Raw genomic sequence first — 10,983 nt, 5'->3', positions numbered from 1 at the left:
AAGTGACTGTTACTGCTAGGGTCCACATTGTTTTTTTTATTAAAAAAAAAAACAGCATTGGACTTCAAAATACACAAAAGTAACAATGTCCATGTGTCCAAAGACGAGATGATCAGCTTTCTAATAAGCCTGAAGCGCGTAAGAACGAGATCTATCCCTAACTAGAACTCTTCACAGCTCCACTTAAGAGGACACAAGCAGGGCTCCAAGAAGCTAAGTGCACGGCCAGTGTAGAGTGACTGGTGTAGTGAGGGTAGAATCTCTTAAGACCCTCTGAAATGCAGTTACATAACAGGGTCCCAGGACACTGGAGCAAACCAGGCAGCTGAGCAGATACTACCAGGAATGGCAGAGCAGAGGAGGGTCGGAGACATAAATCTCAGCAGAATACACCAAACCGCAAAGAGCTCCTGGCTCTGTGAACAGCAGCTGTGGCTACATCAGGACCAATCTTCTAAGACAGCTGCTGGGGACAGCTGAGATCACGTGTTTTGGCAGCAACACACCCAACAGCAGTGCCTCTTGAACACAGACCACAAAATCCTCTCCATTTATCTTTAAGGTGATGGATGATGGATGCCCTCACGTTACAACATCCCCACCAACACTTGCGGACAAGTGTATTTAGAAACTTCCACCTAAAGACGGAACACTCAGGAGTGGAATGAGAATATTGGGGGATGGGGGAGAAACGCAGATACTTGACCCCACAGACTGTATTGAAAAGAAGAGAAGAACCGCTGCGCTGTGGCTCTTCCTCATCTCACCACATCCATAGACACCACATGGTTCTTGTTCCTTTATTGACAAAGGTGCTGATGAGCCCGTGTGCAATTAATCCTGAAGGAGTAAATTCTTCACAAAGTACAATAACAGTGTCTAATATCCATGACCAGGGTTTTTAGGGTTTTTTTTTTTAATGGTAATCCACATTCAGGAATCACAAATGAAGCCTGTTGGAATGTGCGATACGAACAAGGTCTTATTTTCATGTAGATGAACACCTTGGTTTTTACGGATTAGACATAAAAAGCATAAAAGCTGGCGCCATTCCAGAATCAAAGGGACTGTCCCTGAGGACATATGGAAATTAGGGACATCAATTACACGAAACTAGAAGTGATCCCAGAAGTTCCCATTGTCTAGACAGAAAAAGTCAACAGATCAGCCCGAGAGAGTAAAGGTACCTCCGGGAGTGCCGGGGGGTGATGAGCTTTCCATTCAAAGCAAAGATGTGAAGCCTGAGGAGTTACAAAGACTCCCCAAATGGTCCACACCTTGAAAGTCGCTCCCACAAAGCTGGAGCACCACCTGTTCCTGAGGATCAGGTTGCCATCTGTGTTTGAGACACTGGCCAGTCAGACATCTGTTGAGATGAGGCCAATGATATCACGTGTAAAATACCTAAACCATCCTAATTTGTAGGTAGCTATTTGGGGGACTTTCTACCAAATGGGTTGGTGAAAAATGGCGCACCAGAGACACACGCCTGGGAACTGAAATTTTCTCCTCTGCTTTTAGCATCTCCTGGGTAAGCCAATAATGGCCGTCCCTGCCCCCTCAATATCCACATCCGCGAAAAAGTCGCTGGTGAGGGTGACATTTTCACGAAGCCACAGCCCATGTCACCCCGTGCAAAGCTCTGAACTTGTGCACTGGCGGGCCAGGCGGCGGATTTCTCCCCACAGCGGCGGAACTGCGCTCTGGCTGGAGAGAAAAGAGGGCAGCGGCACAATGGACAGAGCCTGGACCTCAGGCCAGTTCCCACAGCCGCTTAGGAAAGCAGGTGGCTCCCTGGGCTGCAGGAGGCGCGATGGCCAGGAAAGACCCTGGGTGCAGGTGGGAGAGGGAACCCAGCTGAGCAGCGGGAAGTAGGGTGAGGACTACACCCGTCCAAGTTTGACAAGGGCGAGGTGTACATCGCGGCGTCACGCCCTCCTCACTGCCCAGCCCGGACCTGCCCCTCCTGTTCCTCTCCGGACTCACTTTCCTTGGCAAGGAAGTGCACGCGATCAGTAGCCAGCATCGTTGTGGAAGCGGCGAGGTCCACATTGCCGTGTCCAACCCTCCTCCTGGGCTGCCCGCCTCCTCGCATGTCGCCTGCTGGGATTCCAGTCCAGCCGCCTTGCCACCAACGGGCGGGGGACCGTTAAGAGCTACTGTTTCCAGCCTGCCTAGCCAGGCTCTCACCGCCCCGCTCCTCCCACGAGAACTGCGCCCCGTCCCCGAGCCCGGGTCATGCTGGGATTGTAGTCCCGAAGTGCCTGAAACAACGGGCGGGAGCAGTGAAGAGACTACAACTCCCAGCATGCACAGCGAGGTCAACACAGCCCGGCTTTCCACTTCAGGACTGTGCGCCGCCCCATGTTCATGCTGGCTGTGATTGTAATCCGGTTGCCCTGCAATTAAAAAACTGGAAGCTAATCAAAGACGACAACTCCCAGTATGCCAGGTGTTGCTCCCACCCACTAATCCACACCTCCCCGCGTCCAGAGCAGTACTGCCATGTCAAGGGGAGCCTGGCTGTTCCCAAACCTCTCCTGCCTGCCAGGCGACGGTGGGACCAGGGCGGTTGGTCCTACCTTGTAATTATGTCACTACCTTTTCCTAAGATGCTGGCTTCATGCTTCGTCAGTGCCTGAAGTTTGATTTCTCACGGAGCGGCAGGGGACCGGGGGCTGCTCACAAACCTGTCAGGGTTGCCATAGTAACGCTACTCTTCCTGTAACTGGACTCGCCCCACCCTTTCTCGCACGCTTCTTCCCTTGGCCCGGCCTCTCCCCTCAGCACCGCCCCTTCTCCCCCGCCTCTTTTCTTGGCACCGCCCCTCATCCTCGCTCCGCCCCTGACACGCCCCTTCGGACAAGCGGCAGTGTAGTCCCTGCGTAGGAATGGGGTTAATGGCCAGATGTCTGACATTTCTCGGACTTTTTGTGATCCCACGCGGGAAGCTCCCTCCTGAGTGTCTGAAATTGTCAGTTCACTGCCAGAAATGGATATAAGCGATCCCTAATAACTTGGCACTTGCCTTTTCAAAGCCGCCGTTTCCTCCATCCTCTGGGTTGTCACAAATCCTCCTTTGCAGCACCGCAGGAGTGCCCCTTGGACCCCGAGCTGGCTGCAAGGCCCACACCTGGGTCAGGCCTCGCACAGGGACGCTCCTGCCACTCTAATAAAGAGTAGAAACGTCACACTGAAAGGCCTGACCCTGCTGCATCCAGTCAGGAAACAGCCACAGGAAAGGGAACCCCTAAGCCACTTTGGGAGCCACATCCACCACTTCTCTGCCCCTGACCCAGGCTGCTTCCTAGCCCTTAGGGTCCTACTGCGGACCTCCCGGCCATAATTAACGCAGGTGCAGGACCAGAGAGCCCCTTGGTCCCTCCCAACACATGAGGGAACTTTGTGTGGTGAGGTCAGGTACAGTGTCTACGTTTCTGCTGTGAATAGGGCTTTCTTGGAAACAATTTTAATTTCCCTTTTTAAATATCCCTTTGGAACCACGTTTAATAATTTGCTGGTGGAACTTAACAGAGATAAATCTTTGAATCCATTTTTCTTTTCTTTTTCTGACACGCAGTCTCGCTTTGTAGCCCAGGCTGGAATGCTGTGACTCGATCTGGGCTCACTGCAACCTCCATTTCCCGGGTTCAAGTGATTCTCCTGCCTCAGCCTCCCGAGTAGATGAAATTACAGACAACCGCCACCACGCCCGGCTAATTTTTGCATTTTTTAGTAGAGATTGGGTTTCACCATGTGGGCCAGGCTGGTCTCGAACTCCTGAACTCAAGTGATCTGCCCGCCTTGGCCACCCAAAATGCTGGGATTACAGGCGTGAGCCACTGCGCCCGGCCTGAATCCATTTTAACATTGAGTTTTTCAGATTAACTCGAAGTACCCCACAACTACACGCTAATGAAACTAGAGGAGGCACAGCCTCAGCTCTGTGCAGGATGGATGCACAAGAGCAGAATCTCCATGGGACGCCTTTCTGGAGCATCAGTATTACTGCAGGATTTGGAAGCAACAAGTTCAAATAATTTTCAACGTTAACACACTGGAAATTTAAGAGAAGTCTGGAAACTCATCTACCTTTAAAAACTGTCAGTCATCTGTGCCTAAGTCAGACTTTCTCCAAGAAAAAAAAAAAAAGAAACTCTAAGGAGACCCTATTTTTTATTCTTCTAAGTAGTTAAAATTAGAAATCACAGCAAGTCAACAGGAAGCTCTCCTCTGCCAGTCTCCTAAATCACAATATGGCCTTGGTAGGGTTTTATTTGTATTTTTTGGAGGGGTTTGTTGACATGTTGGGTATAAAACTTGGGCGGGGGGGTGGTTGACCAATTTTTGGAAGTTTTCAGCCATTAGTTGGTGATTAACTTTGTACCTCATTTAATTTTTCTGTTCCCTGTCCAACTTGGACTCAATCACTCTACAGGTCTCTAAGACTTCATTTTCTTAAAGCTTTTTCACTCTTTTATTCAGAATGGACAACTTCTATTGCTCTGTCTTCTGTTTCTAATCTTTGAATAAGCTCAAAAGTATTTTTCAAATTTCCTTATCTTCCTATTGTTTCATAATTTCCATTTCTTTGCTGAGGTTCCACATCTCTTCATTGTTAGAATATTTTCCTTTACCCCCATGAACAGATTTATAATAGCTGCCTTTAAACATCCTGAATTACAACATCTTAAATATCTTAGGATCGCTCCTACTGCCTGCTTTTTAAATTGCGTATGGATTCTATTTTTGTGTTTCTTCACACGTATCATGAATTTTAAAGTTGTGTACTAAAACTGTAAAGAATCATTATATAGACTCTCATTTCTGTTGTGTACCTTTAACAGCAGTGTTATTTTTTACAAAAGGTGTTAATTGGGCTGGATTCAAACCTCAATACCTGTCTCCCCTACAGTGGGCACAGCTGAAATCCTCATTCAGTTCTTACTCACACATAGGTCATATCTATATTATGCAGCTGTGTTTCTATAACAATATGTAATATATTATGCAGGTGTCATCATTATAATCTGTGTTAATTCAACAAGCTAATCTGGTATTACTGAAAGCCAGGACCTCAGTTTTTTTTTGTTTTTTGTGTTTTTTTTTTTTACTGTATAATAGTTTTATTTTTCTCATTTTACTATTTTTACATTTTATGCACAAATATTTTTTATCTGCGTAAAAATAGAAAATAACTGTTTTATGTAAAATTACAAAAAAAATAAAACCACAAAGAAATACATAATTGTTATTATGACAGTATAAGTGTCGTTGTCGTTATTTAAAGAGTAAAAATGTATGCAAAAGTCCTCCTCCCAATTACAAAAGATTGAGAATTTTGTTTTTCCTGGCAGCAAGTGAAATATTGAAGTATCAATATTTTTACACCCTTTAGATCTGAAGACATTAAGTTAGTCACAGACTTGTTTTGCAATTATGAATTTTAAAACATTTTTGTGCTATTTCAAGGATACACTGGTTCTTTCTTAAAGGCAGTAGCATAAAATGAATATGGAAAACAGCAGACCTCACAAAAATATTTGGTGGTACAATTCTTTTTGTATCACACTTGAGTATCACCATTAATCAGGGGAGAAAACAACTAAACAGTTTTTCCTAATTAAATGACATAAACTGATACAAAAATAAATGTGATCAGTCAATTTACCTGAAGATCAACCACACATAGCAATTCTGCCTAATTTGTTTTTCTGATGCCAACACAAATATTTAGACTTTAGGCTAGCGAGATATGTATGAAAGTTGGCTCAATAAAAACTTCACATGGAAAACAAATTTTAAAACAAAAATGAACATTTCTTTTACTTAAATTCTTGTACTTCTAAGGTACAAATGATGACCAATAATTTTATCTTTCTTCCTTTGAATATACTGTAAATTCTATGAAAAATTCATTTATAAAAACAAAGCAAAGAATGAATAGAATAAATTTTATTTTCTTTCACAATGTTATATTTTAATAGAAGAAAAAAACTACCTGGCTTTCTGATAACTGTAACCTAAGTAAAACAAATATTTTACATATAATTTGAGGCAAAGTAATGAGTTTCTTGAATCAACTGGAGAAATTAGTCATATTACTTTACCTATGTCATGCATAAATGATGGCAAGAAGAAAAAAAAAGCATCTGATCATGTAGGAGAACTGTCTCTGTTCAAATTATGAGAAATAAAATGAAAATTGCTAAATGGAGAAAATGAATAAAATATGATTTTAAAAAAACCATATGGGAATTGCATAGATGAGAAAAAAGTTTTCATTCTAGGAATCTAAAAGTAATGTTTCTAGCTTTAAAAACATACACACACATATATAATTGAGACATGTCTATCATCTTGGCTAAAATTTTAATATATGTCTCCCCAAAAGCATTTTAAATATGAAAGCCAAGATTCTTAAGCTCTTGATGATATACCAGAAGGGTATACTTTATTATTTTTTTAAAACTACAAGCAACTTGTCAACTCCCTAGGCCGTAAGAGGATGGTGCAAAACCTTTCTTGCTGTCTATTTGTTACCTGGCGCTAGAGCTTCTGTTTATTATTTCATATTGCTATTTTACTCAGATATTCTTACAACCACAGTGCCCAAATTGTACTAATAATCTGTCCATATATCCTCTTTCAAAAAAGTAAAAATGGAAATACAAATCTTACTCTGCTCAGATATCAACTGCAGAAAGAGCTTAATATAATAATATAAATGAATTGAGAACATGTTGTAGTAAAATTATGCGTTAAGATTACCAGAGAAAGAGATCAAAGATTCCTCCTCTCTCTCTTCTCTTCCTTGTCCTTAAGATCCCTGCCTCTTAGGATTCATTCCAAACCACTACCAGAATTGCTAACAATGCCATCTTGCCTGTATTATCATGTCTTTTTCTCCTAGTTAAGTCAAAAGCATTAACTGAGCTCTTAAGAAGCTTTTTAAGGGGACAGATTTAAAGAAAACAATGAAGGAGAAGGTGCATAAATATTTGAGAATCAACTTTCTCAAATCTGTAAGAGGATTAATAGCTATCTGCCAGTCTCATGTAATAATTCGTGCTTAATACCTTAAAACAAACAACAAAAAGAGAAAAGAAAGAAAAAGACATTTCTAGCCATTTTTGTTTAGTGTTCGCTTATGTAAGGAATGTCATATATGCAGGAATTACTTAATTTGAATATTAAAATGAGTTGTTTAATAATTTTTCTTCTGTATATCTTCATGCCTTCATATATGTTTATAAAATGATCAACTGAATATGTATATAGATATATGAATACACATATATAATATGGAAAAGGAAAAAAAATAAGTGGAAAAGTATTGTCTTAAAGAGAAGACTGCCTATAACAGAGGTCGAATTTTCCTTTTAAAACTATTTGCAAGTAATTTACTAATGCCTTGAAAGGTAAAGTACTGCTGACTGATTTAAAGTCTTCATTTTATCAGAAACAAAGGAATATAAGCCGCTTTGCATAATAAACTGGCACTACAGGGTAATTTTTTAAAAAAGGAAGCCATAACAAACCAAACCAAACCTTTATTTTTGGGTTGAGGTATACCTTTTCCGTTTTTTAAATCTCTGACAGGAAAAACAGAGATCATTTTATAATTTTTGTAACAGCTGGTTTATTAGAATTAAATGCCTCTCTCAAAATAATTTAAATTCTTGGTCTGACATGAATAATCTATACAGGAAATCCTTAAAATTGGCTTGAGTTAATAAGCCAGATTTAAACCTGGATCTCCTCCTTCAGCACTGCTCTTTTGCCAGTCAACTTCTTACTGTCCTTTGCTTGCAAATATATAAATAACCTGATACTCTTAGTTTAGTAATTTATTATTATAAATTTATTTGGTATGAACATTTTAGCTCTGCTTGATTAGATGAAACAGGCACACATGCTTTAGCTGAGAAATTCCATTTTCTGGTTCTATGTAAAGCAACATCTGAAGCAGCAGAGAGGGGAAACAGTTATATTTTCAAAAATAGTTAAGCCAGACTGTTTCCTAGAGATACTTCGTTTATTTTTCATTTTCAGATACTACTGGCTATTTTTGGTAGGGCTACACATTAATACTGACCAGTTTAGCTTTCCTGACTGTTGACAAACTATTCCACAATGAACCTGCCTTCACACTGCAGACATTGTGGAGATCCTTTAACACACACATATTCTAAAATATATGCTCAAAGTAAAAAGATCCAAATTCACAAGAGTATGAAATATTTATAAAAAAATCATGCATCAGACTGTACAGCCTAGAAATAAAAGAAGATTCAAATTCAGTAATGAAGGTAAGAGCTATACTTGCTCTAAACATTTTAAGAAAGACTTTGGAGTCCCAGAATGTCCTGGGGCTCAATTATCCTTTTCCGTTTGCAGAGAAGGAGTAGCCAGAGCTACTGCTGTGACTGGCTGGGCAATTCCATGGAGCTGCATCTTTGCAAGTTTCTTCTGTTCACATTCTGTGACCAAACGGTTCAACTCCGCTGCACTGTATCCAGTAAGAGTCTTCAAGTCACAGACAAACTTGTGCACAAATCTCTTGCCTTGAACTTTATAAATCATGTCCCCATCATAATAATATCTGAATGCACGACTGAGTTTCTCATAGTTCATCGTAGGCTTATTTTTACTCTGTCCCCATTTTTGTGCAACCAGTTCAGGCTGATTTAGCTTAAATTCACCTTCATCACCAACCCAAGAAATACAGTCTCAAGCGTCCTTATCAGTAAGAAGTTCTAGCAAAAACTGCCATAGTTGGATTTGGCCATTGTTTCCTGTTCTGTTCCCAGGTGAGCTTCTATCTTCTGAAATCCTCGGCGCTCTTTGTACTTTGGCTGCCTTCACACTACTATTTATAACTTTAATGGTAGTAGGTGTAGCAGATTGCACTGATGCTGGAATAATTTGCACAGGTTGATCAATTGTAACTATTTCATTCATCTGTTGTTCTTGACTTGCCAATACATATTTTCGGAGAAGTTCCAGATGACTCCAGAGAATTTCTCCCCGAGGAACCCGCTGAAAAAAATCTTCTTGGTTGAGACTACATAATTCTCTCCCCGAAATGTTGAGTGTGGTGAGGTCTATATCGGTCATGCTGAATTCCTTCATTACCCAAACCACCCAATGCAGGACTTGGTCTGTGGACCACTGTATGGGATCATACGGTATCCCAAGGCGTTCTTGTTCTTTCCTATAGCCTTCCAGTGCAGCAGCCCATCTTGTCACGTGTTCTGAAGTTTCATCTGAAATGGTTGTGATGTGTTTTGTGCCATCAAGAGTTATCACTTGAGCTTCTTCAACAAGATGTGCTTCTGATTCAGCATGGTGGGCATCTGGATCAATAACAACCTCAACAGTGTCCGCAGGTTTAACAATTTCAAGGATGTTTAACTTTGGTTCAATTCCTTGGTAAGAAATTACCTGTACACTAAGCTGTACAGTTCCATCTGTTTTTACTCCTTGGTCAAATAAACTTCGTTCTGGATCCAGGTGGATATCTTGCAGACAAATTTCATGAGCATCCAAAGAACACTGTAGTCTTGGTTCTAGCAGTTTCTTTAAATTGCCTATTGGTTCATTGATGTCTATGGCCTGGCTTACACATTCAGCTGGCGCGTAGGTTTGTTTTACAATGCTTTCTTCTGTGCACTCTGCTTTCTCTGTTCCATCAATCTCAATTTCTATCAGCTCCTCTGCTTCTCTTTTAGTCATGGCTGGAGTATTTCAAAGGCTCAGTCCCACTCCAGAATCGGCCCTGTCGCCCCCGCCCGCACTCCAGAGCCGGCTGAGAACCGCAGCGGCGCGGGATCCACGTGCAGCGTCTCTCCGGGTAAGACCTGCAGCTCCCGCGACTAGAAGTGTGAAGCCCCAGGGCCCTTCCCGCGGAATCGGCGCTGAGAAGCCCCAACCCCCCTCCAGCCTCCAGGACCTCAGTTTTGTCTGCTTATTGGATTTTTTTATAAATCAAATTATATAGTATGTATGTATATATGTATGTATGTATGTGTATATATATATATATATATATATGTTTTGTTTTTTTTTTGAGACAGAGTCTCGCTCTGTCCCCCAGGCTGGAGTGTAGTGGCGTGCTCTCGACTTTTACATCTACTTTCTTTTATACAACATTATGGAGTCTTGCTCCGTTGCTCAGGCTGAACTGCAGTGGTGCAGTTTTGGTTCACTGCAACCTCCACGTCCCGAGTACAAGCAATTCTCCTGCCTCAGCCTCCCAAGTAGCTGGGATTAGAGGCATGCACCACCATGCCTGGCTAATTTTTGTACTTTTAGTAGATACGGGGCTCCACCATGTTGGCCAGGCTGATCTCAAACTCCTGCCCTCAGGTGATCCGCCCACCTCCGCCTCCCAAAGTGCTGGCATTACAGGCGTGAGCCACTGTGCCCGGTCAACTTTTTTTTTTTCATTTTAACAATTTTTAAGTGTGCCGGTCAAAGGAATTAAGTACATTCACACTGTTTTACCAGCATCCTCCACATTTATAGGGAGTGTTTTTGCAAAACTCAAACTCTGTACCCATTAAACCCCGCACCTACCTTCCTGTAGCCCTGGGAACCAGTCTTCTACTTTGTATTTCTCTAAGTACCTTGTATGAGTGGAATTATACAGTATAGTGAAGAAATCATGAAGAAGTATAATACACACTATATAACATGTTTATTCATTTGAACACAATCACTAACAGAGATCATTAGTACATGGTGATTATAGAGGAAGATAGATTTTTAAAAAAAGCACTGGATGAACACATTAAATTTATGAAAATGATGCCCAAATACTACAGCAGTGAGTCCCCTGCCCCAGTCACAGGGCTGGTCATGGTGGAGCTGGGAGCCCTGTGCAGCTAGCTGTCTGACTCACAGAGCCCATGCTCAGCCCAAACTTCACTGAGCCCTGAGGCACTCTGCCCCTGCCACCCAGGCACTCAGTGGACCTGA

General features: G+C 42.0%; 1 protein-coding gene across 1 annotated transcript; it reads right to left on the bottom strand.

Annotated features, from left to right (window-relative positions):
• Positions 1-8,317: 8,317 nt before the first annotated feature.
• On the bottom strand, positions 8,318-10,734 carry LOC100976327 (GA-binding protein alpha chain-like). The gene is given in 1 exon segment (XM_034964266.3): positions 8,318-10,734. A coding segment is annotated over 1 exon segment (1,362 nt). The 5' UTR covers positions 9,739-10,734; the 3' UTR covers positions 8,318-8,376.
• Positions 10,735-10,983: the final 249 nt, after the last annotated feature.

This window comes from Pan paniscus, chromosome 6, assembly GCF_029289425.2.
Source record: "Pan paniscus chromosome 6, NHGRI_mPanPan1-v2.0_pri, whole genome shotgun sequence".
Taxonomy (NCBI): Eukaryota; Metazoa; Chordata; class Mammalia; order Primates; family Hominidae; genus Pan; species Pan paniscus.
This window is presented reverse-complemented; position numbering and strand designations above follow the sequence as displayed.